General features: G+C 39.8%; 3 protein-coding genes across 11 annotated transcripts; all 3 read right to left on the bottom strand.

Moving 5' to 3' along the window:
• Positions 1-59: 59 nt before the first annotated feature.
• On the bottom strand, positions 60-10924 carry LOC112176211. Of its 9 annotated transcripts, XM_040511892.1 has the most exons (7): positions 10753-10886; positions 10419-10515; positions 8957-9147; positions 8283-8696; positions 8015-8138; positions 7845-7868; positions 60-2840 (listed from the first exon to the last, which is right to left on the bottom strand). In XM_040511892.1, the coding sequence occupies exons 2-7, from the start codon at positions 10432-10434 to the stop codon at positions 346-348; spliced, it is 3264 nt and encodes a 1087-aa protein (XP_040367826.1). In that variant the 5' UTR covers positions 10435-10515; positions 10753-10886; the 3' UTR covers positions 60-345. The 9 variants fall into 9 exon arrangements, with proteins under 9 accessions (XP_040367826.1, XP_024169795.1, XP_024169794.1 ...); XM_024314027.2 differs by having other exon boundaries at positions 8015-8696; positions 10785-10924; XM_024314026.2 differs by having other exon boundaries at positions 8015-8696.
• A 3325-nt stretch (positions 10925-14249) lies between these two features.
• Positions 14250-14992, bottom strand: LOC112179412 (dCTP pyrophosphatase 1). Its single transcript, XM_024317816.2, has 2 exons — positions 14800-14992; positions 14250-14666 (listed from the first exon to the last, which is right to left on the bottom strand). Exons 1-2 carry the CDS (start codon positions 14935-14937, stop codon positions 14418-14420), a joined length of 387 nt encoding a protein of 128 aa, XP_024173584.1. The 5' UTR covers positions 14938-14992; the 3' UTR covers positions 14250-14417.
• Positions 14993-16545: 1553 nt separating this feature from the next.
• LOC112176686 (probable LRR receptor-like serine/threonine-protein kinase At1g74360) lies at positions 16546-20457 on the bottom strand. The gene is made up of 2 exons (XM_024314736.2): positions 20170-20457; positions 16546-19929 (listed from the first exon to the last, which is right to left on the bottom strand). The coding sequence occupies exons 1-2, from the start codon at positions 20246-20248 to the stop codon at positions 16709-16711; spliced, it is 3300 nt and encodes a 1099-aa protein (XP_024170504.1). The 5' UTR covers positions 20249-20457; the 3' UTR covers positions 16546-16708.
• Positions 20458-21665: the final 1208 nt, after the last annotated feature.

Below are 21665 nucleotides of genomic sequence, written 5' to 3'. Positions count from 1 at the left end.
GGGAGCAGATAGACTCCCTCACTCCCTTAAAAATTGTAGCTGTTTTTCTGAAATGATCCTTCAACAAAATGTTTGATAACTTTGATTGAAGAAAAAGAACTCTCTCATAGTCAACTATAGCACTTTGCCAAAAACACTTCAAATTTGAATATATCATTCTGCAAATGAGGGGACTCTCATGCATGAATGTCCTGGCTTCCTTTCTATGAGTTCTATCCACCCAAACGTATATACCCACCCACATGTATGAACTCTGAAGGTTTGGAGGACATGTACAAAAACCAACCTTATGATTCACACAAACCTCCCAAAAGAGCATTTAAAAACACTCTGTTATTCATTTCCCTATACCTTGTTTCTAATCAGCCGCAGATCACTACCCGAATTTCTCTGCCCTCTAGGCCGCCTAGTTACCTCTCCCCAATCAATTAGGCTTCTCTTCTCACATTCCAATTGCCTTTTGACACCGATGTGATTCAGTGGTGAAGCGGCAGTATTCTCTTTTACAGCGGAAGCAGAAATGGTGCACCTTCTCCTCCCCCTTGCCAACCCAAATTTAGCTGCATGTCTTACTGATCTTGTTTCAGAGCAATCAGCAGAAGCCTCAATTAGTGTTCCTATGATCTGAAGATCCTCAGTCACCTCACACCTTGACAAAGAAGCAAGGCCAGGGAGAATTTCCCTTTGGAAGTCCTTCCTCCGTTGCCTTCCTTTTCTAGGTCGACCCTTTTTTGGCTGACTTTGTGATGAAGCTGTGACCATCACTTCCTCTTTGTAGCCATTACTTCTATAGCAGCAGCACTCTTCCACCTTTGACTCTGGTAGCTTCAATGTCATGGCCTCAAAGTAGTCCATTCCATCAGGTAGAACCTCCTGATGATCACCGCATCCCACCTCATTTTCTAGACTGCCTAAAACTGAAGACGCTAAACCAGCAAACCACTTTAGGGAATCAGATGAAGTTTCAGTTGGCTTGTATGTGGTCCTTTCAGAACAAGTATGACACACGGATGATGAAATGGTGACCAAACATTCTGCAGCAGTCCTGAACAGTTCCTCTTCCAGATGCACTTCCTGTCCTGACAATAGAAAAGGTGTCTCAATTGGTTTTTCAGTAGAATCCATTGGCTGTGAACGCTCTTTGGTTTCCAGATTTTCCTGTCCCGACAATGGCAAAGGTGTCTGAATTTGAGTTTCATCAGAGTCCATAGGCTGAGAACAATCTTTGCCCTCCAGATCATCCAGTCCTGATGGAAAAGGTGTATCAATTTGATTTTCATCAGATTCCATAGGCTTAGAACAATCTTTGCTTTCCATATTTGACAATGGCAAAGGTGTCACGCTTTGATTTTCATCAGATTCTATTGGCTGAGAACACTCTTTGTTCTGCAGACCTCCCTGCCCTGACAATGCAAAAGGTGTCTCAATTTGTTCATCAGATTCTGTTGGCTGAGAACGCACCTTATGTTCGAGATCTTCCTGTACTGACAATGGAAAAGGTATCTCAACATGATTTTCATCAGATTCTCCTGTAGGTGGAGAAGACTCCTTGTTTTCTGGAGCTTCCAGTACTGACATTAGATCAGGTGTGTCAACTTGATTTCCATCAGATGAGACGCCTCTCGGTGGAGAACACTCTTTGTTTTCTGGACTAGAAGGTGCCTCCAAAAGACTCTCTGTTGAAGAGGATGACATTGCTGAAAACTCATCTTCATTTACGGATGTGTTCAGGTCAATGTGAACTCCAAAACCTACATCATTTATGGATGAGTTCAGGTCAATGTGACCTCCAAAACCTGCATCTTTCTTAAATTTACTCTTTTCCACATGTTCATCAACAGTTAGTTCTACTTTGTTGTTGTGCACAGAATCACAAGGCACATTTAAATCAAGTAGCACAGCTCTTTTGCTGTCCTTGATATCTTGAACTGAGTTCTGATGGTGATTGGAGCCTGAGACATGAAAACAGTGATCACCAGAAATGTTAGGAGTCTCACAAGTAGGAGACCCATGAATCTGTTGACTCAAGAAGTCACTTGCCTCTGCCTGATTTGAATCTTCACATCCTTTATCAGTATTCCCATAATAATCAAGTTTCGGTCTATGCAAAGGAAACCTCTCATTAGAATCTTCAAGCTTTTCTGTTCCAGCTGTTTGTAAACTCTGGGAAACTGCTGCATCCGAAGAACAGCTAGGAGGCATGAAATTCAAGTCTATATCCTTCCGAGCATTGACATTTGCAGAATCCTGCAGGTATCTGGTAATTCCATGAAGTTCAGGCACTAAACCGTTATTAACCCTTATCAGATTATCAGAACTGATGGATGGTGGCTGGGCCCCTGATTTGTTGGATTCTAAATCAAAGACATTGCTAAAGCTACTGTCAGAGACCGGACCATCATGTTTTGTACTAGACCTCAGATGCTTCTTCAACTGTAACCTTTCTTCCTCAAGCCCATGCCTTAATGTTGATGATTTACAGTTATTACTGAGTGGTATAGAGGTGTTAGGACATGGGAGTGCTTGAACTGCAATCTGGGTAAGTGCCAAGTCATGCATAGGTTTTCTTAAAGCAGCAATGCCTGAGGACCCAGAATTTTCCATGCAGTCATGAGGAATATGTTGGGATGATGTGCACATCAAAGCTCCACTTGGTCCAGATTGATGATCATTTTTAGTTTCAGAATTTCTTCTGAAGTTTTGAACAGCAATCATTGCTCTTTCACTCGACGAATTTTGGTGATTGTGAAGAAAGGATGACGGTTCCTGTTGCGTAAGCTTCTTATGTAATGAGTTAGATGACGAGGATATGTCATCTGCATGAAATCCTTGAGGCAAAGTGTTAGAATTGTATTTTCATTGATTTGTGCATTTACAATGTTTACAATATATAGGAGAAGCAGCATCAGTTTTACAATGCTGTAATAACTAAATTTATAACAATAGCAAAACTGATCCTAGATTGATGCACATCAATATATGCTACAGCTATCTATATTTATAACAATAGCAAAACTGATCCTAGATTAATGCACAGCATTATAGCCATATTAATGGCTAGTGATTGAGGAAGATTGAGTATCTTTAACATCCCCCCTCAAACTTGACCGGCCTGGACGGACAAGTTTGCTGGTGAAAAGAAGATGTCGAGACTTGTGAAGTGGCTTTGTGAGTAAGTCAGCTGGCTGATCTCTGGAAGGAATGAAGCAAACTCTGTGACTTCCACGAGCAACTTTTTCACGCACATAGTGGTAGTCGAGCTCAATGTGCTTGGTGCGGGCATGGAACACCGGATTGGAAGCCATATATGTGGTGCTGAGATTATCACAATGAAGTAAAATTGGAAAATGGATCGTGGCACCAAGCTCATACAATAAATAACCCAACCATGTCGTTTCAGCACTAGCATGAGCCAGAGCTCTGTATTCAGACTCAGCACTAGAACGTGCAACCGTAGGTTGCTTTTTAGAACACCAAGAGATGAGATTGGAACCGAGATACACAAGGTAGCCAGATGTAGACCGACGAGACGTTGGACAACCAGCCCAATCTGCATCAGAGTAAGCTGAAAGATGAACTGGTTGTCGTTGAGGAGTGAACAACAACCCATGACCAAGTGAGCCCTTGACGTAACGAAGGATACGTTTTACAGCAATGAGATGGGAAACACGAGGCTGACTCATAAATTGAGAGACCAAGTTAACAGCAAAAGCAATGTCAGGACGGGTGATTGTGAGATATTGCAAAGACCCAACAAGCTCACGATACAATGTAGGATTCTCAAGGAAAACCCCATCAGTAGAGTGAAGATCAGACTTGGCAGACATGGGCGTACTGACAGGCTTGCTAAGCAAAAGGTCATGTTTAGAGAGAAGATCATGAGCATACTTAAGCTGATTAATATGCAGCCCATGATAGTGTTTTGTAACCTGTAATCCCAAAAAATAATGCAAAGGTCCTAGATCCTTAATGTCAAAACCACGCCCAAGGTTATCAATAAAGGATTGAAGCAGCTGAACATTGCTGCCCGTAACAACAATGTCATCTACATATAGCAGAAAAAATATCTGATGCTGGCCATGACGATAGATAAACAAAGAGGAATCTGCAAGACTCTGAGAGAACCCAACAGAAAGAAGAAAGGTGCTCATACGCTGAAACCATGCACGAGGTGCCTGTTTCAAGCCATAAAGAGCTTTGTTTAATTTGCAGACATGACTAGGCCTAGACTGATCAACAAAACCAGGGGGCTGAACCATATACACATCCTCAGTAAGAACACCATGAAGGAAAGCATTTTTAACATCTAATTGGCGTAGGGACCAACCACGAGACACAGCAATCGAAAGGACTGTACGAATAGTTGCAGGCTTAATGACTGGACTATAAGTTTCACCGTAATCAATACCTTGCTGTTGATGGAAGCCCTTGGCGACAAGACGAGCCTTGTACCGCTCAATAGATCCGTCAGACTTCCGCTTCACCCGAAAAACCCATTTGCAACCCACTGTATTTTGTGAAGAAGAAGGAGGCACTAGAGTCCATGTGTTGTTTTTCAACAAGGCATTGATCTCCTCTGTCATGGCAGCACGCCATTCAGGTTTCTGAGAGGCCTGAGTAACAAGTAGGTTCCACAATATCAACCAAGTGAAGGAGAGCACGAGGAATCGGGTACCGTACTGTACCATCTGTTAGTGCACGGGTTTGGACAATGCCATCCCGAAGTCGGGTGACCATTGGATGCGATGGGGCGGGGGCCGGTGGAGGAGCATTGACCGGTGGATCAGGAGAAGGAGCTGGTGAATTAGAAAGAGGAGAGGAAGGTGCCGCAGGCAGTGAGGATGACGAAGGATGGGAAGCTGCGTCGGGGGACGCGGAGGCTGGAGGAGGAGAGATAGGCGGCACTGCTGCGTTGCGCGACGCGGTGGCCGGAGATGGAGGGGAGAGCGGCGCTGTGGCTGGCGCAGTCGTTGGGCGACGGCGGGTGTATTGGAGAAGGGGAGTTCGGGCGGACGGGGGTGAGGGTGGAGGCGTGACGGTGGAGTCACCTGCGGGAATTGACAGTGGGAAGTCGGAGTTGCATGGAGATGCTTGAGCGGAAGGTATGGAGCTGTTTAGCAGTTGTAGGGTCGTAGGAGGATCTGAAGCAGGGGGACTGATCGATGTAGGGACTGTTTCTGGTGGAAAAGTCAATGGGCTAGATAATGTGAACAAGTGAAGTGGACCAGGAGGAACATTTGATGGTACCTGCAAATCTTTAAAAGGGAAACTATTTTCATTAAATAAAACGTTACGTGACACATAGACACGACCAGTTTTTGGATTGAGACACCGATAGCCCTTATGATTAGGACTATAACCAAGAAAGACACATTCTATACTACGACTGGATAACTTGTCTGAGACATAGGGACCAAGATAAGGGAAGCAAGAACACCCAAAAACACGAAGAGAAGAATAGGGGGGAGAGCGTCCATAGAGACAAGAATAAGGTGTTGCCCAATCGAAAACTGGTGTAGGAAGGAGATTGATAAGATAGACTGAGGTTAGGACAGCTTCTACCCACAGATTGTGAGGAACCCCTGATGTGAGGAGAAGAGTTCGGGTCATTGTGGCTATATGTTGATGTTTGCGCTCAGCAAGGCCATTTTGTTGAGGCGTATGAGGACAGGAAAAACGTTGGAGAATGCCTAGAGATTTGCAATAATGAGAAAAGGCATTAGTGACGTATTCCGTGCCATTATCACTTTGTAAAAATTTTATGGAACTGTGAAAGTGATTTTGTATCATGACAACCAAGGACTGAAAATGAGTAAAAACCTCATTTTTACGGCGCATAGGATAGACCCAAGTAAAGCGAGAATACTCATCTGTAAATAGGACATAGTATCGAAAACCACTAACTGACGAAGTGGGAGACATCCACACATCACTATGAATTACATGGAAAAGAGAAGTAGCAGGATCATTATTAGAATTGAAAGGCAACTGTCGCGATTTACTCAGCGCACAATTATTACAGAAATCTTTAGAAGAAACAATCGAACCAAGAGATGATCCCAATCGTGCTAAGACAGAAGATGAAGGATGACCCAACCGATTATGCCAAAGGGAGGAGTGAACGGTGGCAAGAGCTTGAGGAATGGTGGGAACAGATGAGAGAAGAAGGGGTAGAGGCCATCTTTACAGGGGCCCTGAAATAGGAGACAACCAGTTCGTAAGCAACGAATCTGATAAAAGTCAGGAGTAAATAAAAAATAGACAAGATTATCCTTAGTGAAACGAGCGACAGACAATAAATTTTTACGAATTGAGGGAATTCTCAAGACATTTTCAAGGAAGAATTTAGAGTTTCCTAAGGAAAAAGGAAAACTACCAGAATGGGAAACCGGCATGGAATCACCGTTACCCATATAGACATTGTGTGGACCACCATAAGGCTGAGAATTTTGAAGAGGCATGGCTGTCATGTGATGGGTAGCGCCGGTATCAGGATACCAATTCGGATCACCAAGAAAATGTGCACCCGCAAATGGAGGAGCAGAGGCTGGGCCGGAAAAACGATGTGGACACTGATTCAATCCATGCTGAGTAGTGTTGCAATTAAAACACCATTGTGGCCCGGGGCCAAGAAGCCCATTTGACCATGCTGGGCGAGCTGGCCATGAAGTAGAGGAATGTGCGTTTGGAGTAAACGCAAAGTTCTGGAACTGAGGACGTGCAGCACCACCACGACGGTAGCGCTGGTTGTTGCGCCCGCCATATGAAGGCCGGCGGCCGTCACGGCGAGGGGGAGGGCCACGGGGGGGTGCAGATGGGTTGGATCCATGGTGAAACAAGGCCGAGGCAGTGTTAGAATCTGGTGACCGGGTTTGCTGAGCCTCAAAAGAGAGGATTCGGGCTCGGAGTTCAGAGAAATCTGGAAGAGAAGATGATTGAGCAAGGGCAGTACGAAGCATTAGGTAATCTGGTCCAAGTCCATGAAGTGTGGCAACAACAAGATCAGCGTCAGAGACGGGTTGATTAATCGAGGCTAGGGAATCAGCAATTGATTTGGCTTGTTGGAGGTACTCATCAACAGATTGAGAACCCTTTTGAAGATCAAAGAGTTGAAGTTTGAGACTTGTGGCACTGGCAACAGACTTCTGGGAGAAATGGCGAGCGAGGCAGTCCCATATCCCTTTAGATGTATCGAAGCCAATGGTGAGACGTGCCACATTTTCAGAAAGGGAAGTGGTGAGGATGCTGACAATTTGTTGGTCAGTAGTGAACCAGGTTTCATGCTCAGGATTAGGGATGGTTGCGGCAGATTGGCCATCACTTGCAGGTCGTGTTTTGGTGGCAGCAGGTTCAGGGATAGAGCCATCTATATAGCCCCAGAGTTTCGCACCATGAAGATATGGTTTCAGCTGACGAAGCCAGACAAGATAATTTGTTTCTGTAAGTTTGGTGAATTGAGCAGTGTTTTGAGAGGGAGGGTTGGACGATGAAGAGGCCATGGAGATAAGGAGGGTGAGATTGGAAGAAAACACAGGAAGAAGACACAGGAAAGTTGACACCTAAGTTGACACCTTAGACTACTGATACCATGTTAGAATTGTATTTTCATTGATTTGTGCATTTACAATGTTTACAATATATAGGAGAAGCAGCATCAGTTTTACAATGCTGTAATAACTAAATTTATAACAATAGCAAAACTGATCCTAGATTGATGCACATCAATATATGCTACAGCTATCTATATTTATAACAATAGCAAAACTGATCCTAGATTAATGCACAGCATTATAGCCATATTAATGGCTAGTGATTGAGGAAGATTGAGTATCTTTAACACAAAGAATACAAGCTGCTTTGAATTTTCCCTGAAAAGATAAGTGCTTACCATATAAGAAAACTACGAGTTATCAGACAGACTATGAGTGATGATGGCATTCAAACTGACTCTGGAGCATATTATATATAATAAATTCCATTCTCAAATTAAAATGGGGAAACTTGAAATGCTCACCAGCATTGTAATTATAAGATGACAACCACTCCTGTTTTCTTTCTGTGCCTTGCAGTAGAATATTTGAGTAAGCTTCGACAGCAGTGGGCCCCTCAAAACTATCGGATGCAGGAGCTGTTTTTTCCTGTAGCTTATACAGATAATTTAAGTCAACCCAACCTTTTTCTAATGAAGCACTTGAGGCATAATTGGAAACGGAGTTGAATCCATTAGTTGCATCACCATTACACACAACCTCGGGAATTCTCTTAGTAGGATAATTTGATACCTCAGCTGCTTCAGAAACCTTTCCGTCTTCTAACAATTCCTCTTCTTCACTATCAATGTATATTGTATCAGCTGGAAGTCGAAGGTCCAAGTTCTTCCGAGGTTTCTTGTATTTGGATTTCAAAAATTCACGGTCTCCTGAATGGCCTTCAGTTTGAGCAGGATAAGAGCATGCCCGTATGTTCCTCCCTTGAAGAAAACATGAAGGTGACTGGATATTTTCAGCACCTGAAATAGATACTTGACTGCATGCAGGGATGTTGAATGTCTTTTGAACACAGACAAGGGAAGTCTGAGACAAAGAAGTAGTCCGCCTTGAAACCTCGGTGCCCAGATTATGTTTATCTAATTCATTCCGTGTTATATCATCCATTAGTTCTCTTTGTCTTCCATAAAGGCGGTGGAGGTCCAGAATCTGGATGTCACAAGACATTTCAGATAAGGTGTTAATTGTTCGTGCCAATGCAATTAATTAGTATTGAAAAAGATATAAAAATAAATAAATAAGCTAAAGAAACTGAAATTATGCCTGAAACAGAAAACAGAACACTAAAGTGTAGATTATGACCATCTATGGATTATGACTCAATATTTTGCAATAACTCCAGCTAATATGCTCAACAAAACTAAACATGCAGTATATTATTCTCGACATGAACAGTCACAATAGTATACCTGATTCTTAAATATCATTTCTTGATTGAGCATTTTCTGCTTGAACACCTCCTTGTAATACCAAAAAAGCTGGTCAGAAGTCAAATTATGATTCCTCTCACTGCCATTAGCACTTAAGTTATGATTCATTGTGGGGATATATACTGGGGCATAGCTGCTGCATGGAATATGAGCTCCCATTTCCAGCAAGTCTGCATGTAGTCAAGCACGAGTTTACTGAATAACGCAACAAAGTATAACCTCACTTCCACAAAAAAAAAAAAAAAAAACATACAACTGTCTACAGAAGTCTGAACTTTGTTTGTATTGTATGGCAATATAAAGCAACTAATTCACTGTGTTTCTTCCAAGACTTATTCATTGGAAATTCTGGAACTTTCAAGGGTACGAGGCCCTAATAACGGAGAATATGAATGTCAGGATTAACTTAAGCTGTTGAGATCAATTGATACACTGTAAACAGGTGGTGTAAGAATACGGAACTGAGAGAGAAATGGTTTAACAAGCTTAAACTCAATTGAAAGAACAAAAACCATATCCCCTCTTTCAAGCACATTTTATAAATATATCAAAGCAGAAAGGAAAACTTATATAAATTTCCAAATACAGGCGGCCTAAATAAACATCTCCCAACATAATGCTGGTGAGCAGAGGGAATCCACATCTTATCAGCACTCTCAATGCTGGACAAGCTTTAAGATGCAGATACTGAATGGCCAAGGCTGTATTTTGATGCCAATGCACAAATTTCATTCCAGCAATCAAATCATACCGATTGTCTTTTAAAGGTTCCTACATATCTAGAAGAAAAAATTGAGAGTAAACCTAAAGCCACCAACATACTCCAGTACTACTGGAAATAAATAAATAAAAGCCGAATGCGTCAAACAAGGTCAATATCAGGCCAGAGTAATATACCCATTTTCTTAGCAGGACAAAAATACACTTCCTCAAGATCAAACAAAGCATGATTTTCCCAACATGGTCATCATTTTGAGCATCAATACAGCCCCCTATGAAGAACCCTATTTGGACTTTGCCCTCAAAAACTGTAAGGATGATGTCAAGGTCACAATAAACAATATGTCATAAATTTCAGGGGAATCCAAAATCAAACTCAGAACACCAACAACAAAAAAAAAAAAAAACAGTATTCATCAGACCAAATTCCCCAAACAAAAGAACCAAGAACACTGAAGAAGAACAGAAACCACCTCTAGAAAAAATGTGGTCATAAAATCCATACTGGGAACAAACAAAGCTTCACAGACCCAGCAATGAAACCCATCAAACACTGAAAACCACACATTCATAAATGTTCATTCATTCACAGACCAAATGGAGAAGGAAAAGGGAGAGAGCAGATAAAGAAAAAGTTGTACTTTTTTTTTTTTTTTAAATTTACCAAACCCATTAAAGACACCAGCTTTAATACATAACCAAAACGAATCAAAACCCGTACCTGAATTCTGATACATGACTCCTCCTCAAAAACCCACAAAGGTTTTGATCATTCACTCATTCCCAGTATTCCACAGACTCATACATGCTGGCTTGCTCTGCACCCAAAACAAGAACAACCCAGAAACAAACCCATGAATCAGAAATCAAACCAACACAGCTGGAGCATCAAAGCCAGCATTTTGGGAAGGCCAAGAAAGATGGAAGAAGAGAAGGCAAAAATATAATAAAGATGGAAGCTTTGGGATCCAAATGGGCCATTTTTTGTCGAGGAAGATTTAGAGAGAGAAAGAATCACAGAGAAAAAAAATAAGAAATCCAGAAACGAAATTTACATGAGAAAGAGAGACATGAGAGTCGTCCTCACCCAATGACTCCATTTCTTTGGGTTTGTTTTTGGATTTTTGAGCAAGTGGGCATTGTCTTATGAGGAGGCTCTAGATTCTCTCAGCCATTTCTAAAAATAATTATTATTCATTTTCAGGTACTATTGGGAAAAAATCAGACAGTACCAGTACTAGTATGCAATCCGGATTTTACTGACAGTACCACCAGTACTAGTGTAGCTCCATAATTTCTATATTCTTTTCTTTGTTTCTCCTTGAAGAAAAGAAAATTGCAATTATTTGCCTAACATTTACCTACTCCATGGAAAACAAACGCATCCTAAAGAGTGTTTACCTAGGAAATGTAATTTGTGAAGAGGACATGATTAATTTTTGCAAGTTAAAACAACGGTTATGTGCGTTACTTAGTCAATATGAATAACGTTAAAACAAAAGTTGTTCCAAATAAGACAAAAATGATTAATTTTCCACGTCTTTGTTCAGTGAACCAAACGAGACATGAGTGGTGATAGAATAAATATAAATTGACTGTTCTCGATTAAAGTGTCCGTGTTGAAAATAACCGTTGTAACCCATTCATTTTTCAAAATGGAGATGAGCTCAAATATGTGAACAACCATTAAAGAATCATAGTTCTTTATTTGATAGAAAACCATCATATTTTGTGTGTTTGAGACTCATACTAATGTAAGTTAAATTATAAAGTCGACTACAAAATTCAAATTTGTGAGTTTCTTTTTCCTTACTGAACAATCATTCATTAATATTTTCCTAAAGACATGACACATTTAGGCAACATTCTAATCAAGCCCTTAATCATGGTTGTTAGTACATCATAAATGCCAATGACTCAATCCTCAAAGCCAACTAACACGACAAGAAGATTATAACTTGTTAATCTAAAGAATTAGTTACAATGTTTGCATCACACCTATCATGTAACACTAGACAAAAAAAAATAAAGAAAAGAATATTAAGGGAAGAAAAAAGAAAAGGACTAATTCAATAATGGAAGAGCAAAAACAATGAGAAAAATACAAAGAAACAAAGACTTTCCTCAAAAGCTTCTATTTGAAAAAGGACATAGGTAAAGCTCTTTGAAAACTTTTCCTTATAGCCTTGTTTGAAGTCAAGAAATGTAGAATAGATTTTAACTTGAACACAAAGAAACCCTAATTTAAAATTTTTCCTTTTTTAAGAGATAAGATAATCCATGTGATACGAGTCATACATATAGATATGTTTTGGCCCTTTCCAATGAAAAAGAGGCAAAAAGATGGTCCCTAATCTGTAAATACAGTTAAAGAATGAACAGTTTTCTGTGAATATATAAAAGTTTAAGGGCCTCATTTACAAATATAGAACAATTCAGGGGAAGAAATTTAGAAAAACGAAATCCACCGTAGAAGTTTGTGCGAATTCTGCGGCGGGCCCCACTCATCCTTCCAGTCTGTCCAATCCCCGATGTCGATTTCCTTAGACTTTCCTATTTTCTATTCCTTTTCTCGTCGAAATTACTGATGTGCCATTGAAATGTTGAATGACGATATTGCCCCTCTCGACGTCCCTCTCGTGCGGTTCGCTTTCACGGGTCACATTTTTGATTTTTTCGTTTCCTTTTTTGGGACTCCTTCTAATCTAGCAAGTAATGGTAGCTTTTACTAATTCCTATTACTTTTATCATCAAAATCTCATATAGTTACTTGTCTTGATGTAGCAATATTTCTAATTTTTCAAATGATTTAGGATTTAATTGATAGTGCAATATACTTTTCGACATGACAATTTCATCTGAGAAGAGAAAAACAAATCTGTTGTCACAAGGGTACTTTGTGAACCGTATATATTGATTATTGGATAATTATTGAGATAAATATCTGGAACTATGTAAAATATTTCTTTCGATGAATAGCTAGGTGATGTAGATTGTGATAATTGATCGAATTGAATCATGGAATGTACATAACAAGTCATAGTGATTTTGATGATGACGTACTATTAGTTGAACTGATGGTCAATAAATCATGTGATTGCGATGCTTGTGACATGGTCATGAGCTCATGATTCTCTTTGTTTATTTTTAGGAGTCATGATTCTCATTGTTGCTATGAAAATTTGCCACACTTTTGTTGGGCACTGTTCGGAAAAGGCCCAAGAGACACTTCTCCTCAAAATCAAATGTTGCAAAGACATTACATATTGGGCTCTTCTTGGGTCAAATGGTTTGCAATTTTTCTGCTAGGCCCAGGAAAAGCAACCTTTTTTTTTTATTTTTTAAACCTTTTCACTGAAGTTTACATATTTCCACTGAAAGTCACAAAGTACTTTCTTCTTGAGTGGAAGGATAGAGGTGGAAGATGCCTGGCCATATAAAATAAGGACATCTTTTGTATGGGCCAACGGGCCATAATGACTGAGTTACGTACAATTGTGGCCGTGGGCCCAATCACATGAGGGCCCGGAAGACCCGGAAGTTTCCCGCAGTCGGTCGGAAAGTTGATACCTGTTTTGAGTGCTTTGACTGCCTTTAAGGCAATGATAAATTTCTGTGGACCAAAACCAACAATAGAAGTTATAGAACACGATCGTGTAACTTAGGTAACTGCTTCTTTTGAAACTCCACTACATACAGTGATCTCTCATGTTGAATTAAGATATAGATGAGTTTGTCATGTCGAATAAAGATATAGATGAGTTTGTCATGTCGAATAAAGATAGATGAGTTTGTATTGGAGGAGCGGGAGGTGGGCTTTCAGATGCACTGGCTTCCTTTTTCTTTTTTTTTGGATTATGAGTGGATGCTTAACGTCCCAAATCGGCTCTAAATTGAAGGAACGGGCAGTGAATTTTTAGATGTAATGTCCAATTATCATTTAAGATTGCTTGACATCCTAAATTAGCTCTAAGCCTCTAACCTAGGAGTTAATATTATTTTAATTTATTAAAAAAAAATATTTATCAGGAAAATTTGACAATGTGTTAACGTATGACATGCATACAATTGTCTTAAAATGGTAAAATAAGTCCTCAAAATAATAACATGAGTTCTTAAAATGATAAATTTTATTAGTTACCACACAAGTCTTCAAGTGATAAAATAAGTCATTAAAGTGGTAAAATGAGTCCTCAAAGTGGTAAAAATAATTGATGTATGAGAAATGTTAATATATTATAATCTTACCACAAAACCAATGATAATGAACATTAAACCACCACCACCACCAAATACACTCAAAAAGTTTGGCTAAGATCTCTTCTAGTGATTACAACATGGTACACAGTAGACACACCTTGTGGCCAACAGAGATACCAGGAAACTATGGGTCACATTAAGCCATTAAGGTACTCTAACCACTATGGACGGTTGGGGTATTAGCCCTACATGGAAAATGACCGATCGATAATAAGGCATGAGCATCAAGTCCCTACCTTGTTTATTGTTCATGCTAAGCTTCAAAGCAATGACCTAGTTTCTACTTACCAGAAACACAATAATACACACTAGCTCTAGCTTATTCTCATTTCTCAAACAAGAAGCATATTACATGTATCTTCTAAACAAAGATACTACTGGGGAACTCAAAGAACACATAGAAATTAAAAGGTAATTAATCAATATATAAATATAGAGAAAGGTGTTTCTTCAAATCTAGCTAGTTGGTTGAAGCTGCAGCTGGTGTTTGGTTGGTAACTGGGTACTTCCTAGCATTCTTGACAATCTTACTGAGTGCAGCTTGTCCAAGATCAAGGCCGCAAACATCGGCGAGCTGGATCAGATAGAGTAGCACATCAGAGATCTCTTCTTCTAAATGCTCTTTGTCATCAGAGCTCCAGTCTGGTAGCCCTCTTGCAACTTCACCTTTCCACTGGAAGATCTCAGACAGCTCTCCAACCTCTCCAACCTGCAGAATAGTATATGTTATATATGTACGCACACACACACACAGATATATATATATATATATATATATATATATATATAAACCAGAACAACTGAGGCTTGAAATGAATGATCTAAGTTTTGTATTTACTTACTAGTGCTAGAAGGAGATTTCTAGGACTGTGGTATTGATCCCAACCTCTAACTTGAGCAAACTCAGCAAGCCTGTCTCTCAGTTCTTGAAGTGAAACATCTTTGTTACCATTTCTTGAAAACTCATAAGAGCTCCCCATTTCCTTTAAATTCTAATTCTAGCTAGCTGTCTTTTCTACACTCTGCCTCATGCACAGCCAAATATAAAGGCAGAATATATTGAGAATTTTTATTTTTTTTTTATTTTTTTGAAACTAAAATGCTATAGTGGAGGGGCACTTGATGGAACACTCAAATAAGTAATGATTTCAGGTATGGCAAAGGTGTCGAAATTCTATCATTCATGACTTGAAATCATTAATTTTATACCCACCTGAATTTTTTTTTTTTAAGGCATCAATAGGTGCAAAAACTTCAAGTCGGCCTTTTAGGCTTTAGCTCATTTACAGTCATCTATAGCTCCACAGAATCTAGTCTCAAATCCTTCGGAATCCAGCTTTGTTCCTTTAGAATTTTGGATTTATCCTCCCACCATCAATTTTGCTTCCAATCTTGGATTTCAAGAATCATAAAAGATTTTGATCATCTATATGAACATCATTGGCTCTATGTTCGCTTCTGTGAATCCGGAAATTGCGACTCGAGAATGGATCAACATGAAAACAAAGCATTCATCATGTATCCCTAATCCTCTGATTGAAGCTACCTACTCTTAGTAAAGCTAGCAAGGACATACCGTGTGGAAAGAAACGTGTAAAAGGTCGCATATGCTTTAAGGTTGTGCTGAATTTACTTTTACCCTGTACCGATCTCAAAAAGTGCAAAAGGGAAACAAGAAAGCTAAATAGTTACCACACTATCGTAACTTGGTAGTAAAATGGCGCCTCCGAGAGCAAACGATGGAACACTAAACTTGGGCTTCAGCAGATGTTATGTGAAAACTATATGTTTATATACAGTAAATGTAATGTATAGAATTATACATATCCAAATTGCATTATTGATTATATCGTAGGGATCACAGTCATAAGAAAGGGTGTCGGCATTTTAAGAACCGTTTTCTGTAGATCCAATAGGTATCAAGGTATGAGCTCCGAGGCCCCATTAATCTGATTCATTTTTCCACAATTGGTTTTTGTAGCATTCCTATTTTCATAACAGTGACTGATGAGATGATAATGCACATACACTGCTGCACTAACATGTAATGCATGTGAACAAAGCAGAATTGAATTGGGAAAAAGTAAATGAAAATTCCATGTCAGCCCCTCAAGTTTTAGATATCTTTGAAATGATTGAATTCAAGAATGTTCATTTTCCTGTTGTTTACTTTTAGCAAATGCACACACGAGGCTGTTTAATTTCTTGCTCCCCTGTACTTCAAATAAGTAGCAAAAGATCGATATGTATAGTTCTTTCTTCGAATCTTCAAATGCAAAACTTAACAATTTGCTTCCATTAGTCCTGTACGAATCTTCAAGTTGGGGGAATCTCCAAATGATTAGCTATTCATTTGTATTTCTCTCCACAATGTTATATGAGGTTGGAAATTCGAGTCAATAATAGACTGAAAAAAAAAAAAAAAACTGGTCTTTTGTCAGCAACAAATCTGTACCGCGCTGCAAAACAAAATGAGGCAATCAATTTTCAGAACCTGTGGCTCTGTTGGGACTTGGTGGTACTTCAGACCAAGAGCAATGTACAAGCTGATGTGAAATTTGAACTCAAAATCTGATGCATCAAGAAGAGTTAATGGCCAAAATTGAGTTGATTCTTTAACATAATGAATGATATCTGTTTACAAGAAGAGCTACAGAAATAAATTCTATGCAATTAAATGTGAACTATAAAGCATTTTTTAGTATCATATATGGATATGGTCATATGGACATTCCCTAAGCTCAAAACTAATCAAAATGAAGGAGGAGAACCACAACTAAAATCCCCTTGGATATTGGCTATCTTTATCAGCATAGCTAGAACTTCCTTCATGTTTGGTCTAGACTGTGGTGCCTCAGCTGTGCACTTTATGCCAACCCTTAGTAACTCACACATCTCTTCTGCCCCATCAACTAGTCCAGACCCCATAAGCACAACCGGCATCACAGAACGATTGAATCCTAGCCGTCCATTTCCCATCACCCTTCTGGCCCATTCCACTAGACACTCCTCTCCTCCATCCACTGCTCTCCTCCCAGTTGCCAGTTCCATTGCTAGGACTCCATAACTGTACACATCGCCTTTCGTTGTGGCTTGCCATGTCTGCCCATATTCTGGTGCAACATAACCAACAGTTCCAGCCACCATTGTGCTCACATGACTATCCCCTGCATCAACAATTCTAGCCAGCCCAAAATCTGTCACTCTTGCCTTCCCATCCTTATCTAGCAGCACATTGCTAGCCTTCACATCACGGTGCACGATAGGAGGGAAGCACTCATGGTGTAGAAACACCAAGGCTCGAGCCACATCAACTGCTACATCAATCCGTCTGCGCCATCTTAGTCTTACTTTGTCACATATAATATCCTCCAAGCTCCCACCTTCCATGTACTCATAGACTAATATTTTCTCTGAACCATCATGACACCAACCATGAAGTTGCACAAGATTTGGGTGAGGCCAACCAAAGCCATTTCCAGTAAGAACTTCCATTTCAGCTCTGAATTCCCTTTCACCTTCAAGTCCTTCTCTTTGAAGCTTCTTCACTGCTACTTCTCTCCCATCAGGCAACACTCCTTGGTACACTGTTCCAAACCCTCCCCTCCCTATGATCCTCCCTTCTGAAAAATTGCCTGTGGCCTTCAAAATGTCAGCATGTGTGAAAGCTGTTTTGTCCAGTCGAATGACCTTGACAGTATCCGATAGCCAAGGTGATGAAGAGTTTGAACTTGATGCAAGGTCATGCCGGTATTTGTTGTGTGGCAGCAGATACCCTTGTGGTTCATCTGCTGGGCTCTTCATAAATAAGCACATCGTAAGTGAAAAGATTCCACATATCAAGAAAGTCAGTACTAGCACTAGAAACACCAAATTAGCACCAAGCTTTGCAGGCTTTTTTTGGTTTCCAGTTGTCTTGTTTGTTGAATTATTCGGGGAGTTGGTGATAAAACTCGGAAGAGTAAGGAGGGGGTCACCAAGGTAGGACTCCTTTTCAAACGTTGCCAATTGGCCACTTGAGGGAATAACACCAGAGATGAGTGGATTGTATGAAATATTGAACTTGCTTAGCTCAGTCAAGCTGTTTAAGCTTACAGGAAATGTACCAGAAAAGTTATTGTAGGACAAATCAAGATTCTGCATACACGTACTGTTCCCAATTTCCATTGGGATTTCGCCTGAGAAACTGTTCTTACTGAGGTTAAACACTACGAGTGGCAATTGTCCAATACCGGCAGGGAGTTCTCCACTTAATTGATTGACAGCCAAATTCATCATACTAAAATTGCGCATCTCGCCAATCTCTGGAGGGACCTGACCGGAAAGCTGGTTTCCACTCAGTTGTACATAACCTGAGATTTGCAGTGTCCTTACAGCAGAACCAGCAACACATATGGGAAAAAGGCCATTTCCTTTAAGTAGCCGATCCCATATACTTCGACAACTCTTCCTTGTGAGGATTGTGTACACAAAACTGAATGGAGGGTAGTCTGCTGGAATCCATCTCTTCATTGCTAAGCACTCCCCGGATCCAGCTACAATCTCATACTTGATATCACTGTTTGATTCAAATGTTGGACCTGCATTTGTCCCAATATTCGTCAACTCAGATGGGATTGTTCCATTGAGCTTGTTGTTGGAAAGGTTCAGCCACAACAAACTAGTACAATTCCCCAACTCCCTAGGAATCGGACCTGTTAGAGAATTATTGGCAAGCATCAACCACAAGAGAGATCTCAACTTTCCTAAGGTGGCGGGGATTGACCCGGTTAGTCTGTTGAAAGAAAGGTCCAGTGCTTGGAGCTGTTGCCAATTTCCATACTCTGGTGGTATGGTTCCACTGAATTGATTGTGGGCAAGGAACAAGTACTTCAAGCTTGGCATTTTAGCAATTTCAACCGGTAAAGAACCGGTAAAATTGTTGTTACTGAGATCTAACCGATAAACATTAGGTAGCTGGAGAATTCCAGATGTATTTATACCACCTGTGTATGAATTTGAGTGCAGCACAAGAATCTCCACCTGCTTAAATCTCCCAAAAATATCCTGTATATCTCCTCCAAAATTGTTCCTGCTCAAATCCAAGAACACCAAGTTGCTCAAATTCAAAAGGGCTTCCGGGATCACTCTAGAAAAACTGTTATTGCCAAACAACAAAGACTGCAGACTCGAAATGCTTCCAATCTCAGATGGAATTTGCCCTGTGAACTTGTTCCCCCACACATTCAACGAAACCAAATTCCGGCAATTTGAAATCTCCTTTGGAACTCCACCAGAGAAATTGTTCAGTGACAGGTCCAAAATCACCAAGTTACAACTGCCATTGAAAATAGAAGGCAAAATAGCCCCACTGAGGTAATTCTCAGACGCCGAAAACTCCCTAAGCCTTGTGAATCCAACCCACACATCACCACTAAATTTGTTTGTGCTCAAATCCAAGTACTTCAAATTCGAGCACTCATCAAAGTACTGGTCAATCCTACCAGTAAAGTTGTTTGATGAAACATTTGCCACCACCAAGTTGTTGCAAATTCCAGGGAAGCTCATCTTCATATCCCCATAAAACCTATTCACAGCCAAATCAAGAACCTTCAATTGACTCAACCCCTGCAATCTCAGCTCGCCTTCTAGAATGTTATGTGACAAATTCAGGTACGTTAGGCTCTTGCATTGACTCAAGTCCTCCGGGATAGCTCCACCTAGAGTGTTATCGGACAAGTCCAGGTCCGAAAGCTGTGTCAAGGCAGAGAAGTTTCCGAAAAACTCACCGGAGATTTTGCTTTCGGAGAGATCGATTCCAGTAACTCTACTGTCGCCATTGCATTTAATTCTAGGCCAATGACAGGGGCTAATGCTCTGGTTCCAGTTTGAGTATTGGCCTTGGTTTACTCTGTTTTGTTCTTGAAGAAAAGCTTTGAGGCTCAGCAGAACTTCCTTGTCTGTGGTTAGAGAATCTCCAGCTACAACTTCAGCTGTGAATCATTAGTTAATAAAAATCAAAATCAATATCAACCTCGAACAACGTGAATATGAGATTGTCTGACAATGTCCCAAAAGTGTTTAATAAAATTCCCCGACTGAAAATAACCGAATCTTTCTCGGGAAATGATCAACTGGGTTGAATTAAAAACTCTAAAACAACAATACCCGGCCGGATAAAGATTCCAAACTTTTCAACATGAACATGTATGATTTGGAGTAGTCAGTAATACCTGTTATCATGATGATGAGTGAGAATATGGAAGAGCACAACACCGAGCGCCATGAACGAGTTTTCGAGTTCGAGTACATGGTTTTCTGGCCTCCACTGTGATCAAGAAGCTAAACGAATATGAAAGAACTATGATTTTTGATTTTGGGTGCGTGAAGAGTTAGAATTTACAGGTTCATGAAATGTGAAAGTTTGATGTTTGAACATAGTTGTGGAATGTCGTTGAAGGCACATAGAAAGCGCCTGCATCTAGAGACTTGGATCAACGTCCTTTTCAATTTTGCTTCTTCTATATCATTTACACTTTAAAATATATGTAAAAATATTCATTGGAATATTACTGGTTGAAAAATATTTGTGCTAATGTCTGAAAGCTCTGGTTGGTTAAGATAGTACGAAGGTTTGAGCCGCAGAAGTTGACCGGTTCACTTGAACCGGCTCGGCGATTTGACTCCGAGACAGAAAAGTGAGTCTTTGTGACTATATTATATATATTGATGCTTTCACGTTGGTTTGTTTGGACTTTGGGAACTTGGATTCCAGAATTGACACCGTCTGCTCTTTCTTTTGCATATAAACAGAATCATATCATGCTCGAAATGAAATTTGGTGGAAGCTAATCGTGTGTTGCTTTATATCAATCCATGGAAGTTTACAAGCAGAGAATTAGATTAAAGCCAGAAGGGGAATAACATCTTCCATAAGTCAAAAGGGCACTCATGGTTTTGGAGTTGGTTGCAAATGTATGTGAACATACAATAGGAAGTTGTAGTTTTTTGCCTTTCCCTAAAATAGAGTGAATTGGAATTTCTTTCTAGTTAATCAATTGAACTTTGAGTTGGACCCGTTTCCTTTCTAATCAATATCGTATTAGTTCCTAAATCATAGTTGTAAAGTAAAGAGAGAGAAAAGATTCTTGAAGAAATTAAGCATAGACGGGTCAATGTATATATCCTCTCTCTCACAATATGATATCATCTATTAAAAAAAATTATAAGAAATTATTGTTGTAAAATGAATTTCACGTACAGACTCGAGAGGTTATTTTGTGAGATCTCCACAGATTTTTTAAGACAAAACTTGGAGTGCAAGGTAACTTCATTCTCATATTGACATAGTATGGTTAATTTGTGTCATGGTGGCTCACCTAACAAACTACAAACAGAGATACTAACAATGGTGAAATAGATTATTTTATTAATGAACTTGCAAAACTTGGAATGATTACACTGTTTTTGGGTCATTGCAATCCGAGCACACTATCCACCAATCTGAATTTTTCCTCATGGTGCATATATAGCGAGAAGAATCGAAATCACATTCAGTTATTGGCTGTACTATATAATTAACAAAATCTAATTCGGCAGCTATTGCAAGTTGGACTAATAATGCGATTCTTGATTTCTTTGGTAAATTCTCATTTTGATGGTAAGGCAATCTTAGTCTTTATTTTTTTTTTTTGATAAAGAAAGAGATCCGTACCATATCAAATCGTGA

The sequence above is a fragment of the Rosa chinensis genome, chromosome 7, assembly GCF_002994745.2.
Source record: "Rosa chinensis cultivar Old Blush chromosome 7, RchiOBHm-V2, whole genome shotgun sequence".
Lineage (NCBI taxonomy): Eukaryota > Viridiplantae > Streptophyta > Magnoliopsida > Rosales > Rosaceae > Rosa > Rosa chinensis.
The sequence above is the reverse complement of the archived record's forward strand: the minus strand, read 5'-3'. Positions and strand labels throughout refer to the sequence as shown.

Coding starts and splice junctions, on each gene's coding strand:
- LOC112176211 (XM_024314027.2), bottom strand. Junction 8,697..8,956: donor AAATGATATTTAAGAATCAG/GTATACTATTGT, acceptor TGTGACATCCAG/ATTCTGGACCTCCACCGCCT. Junction 7,869..8,014: donor ATCTTATAATTACAATGCTG/GTGAGCATTTCA, acceptor TTATCTTTTCAG/GGAAAATTCAAAGCAGCTTG.
- LOC112179412 (XM_024317816.2), bottom strand. CDS start 14,937: ATGGGGAGCTCTTATGAGTTTTCAAGAAATGGTAACAAAGATGTTTCA. Junction 14,667..14,799: donor GAAATCTCCTTCTAGCACTA/GTAAGTAAATAC, acceptor ACTATTCTGCAG/GTTGGAGAGGTTGGAGAGCT.
- LOC112176686 (XM_024314736.2), bottom strand. CDS start 20,248: ATGTACTCGAACTCGAAAACTCGTTCATGGCGCTCGGTGTTGTGCTCT. Junction 19,930..20,169: donor ACTCATCATCATGATAACAG/GTATTACTGACT, acceptor AATGATTCACAG/CTGAAGTTGTAGCTGGAGAT.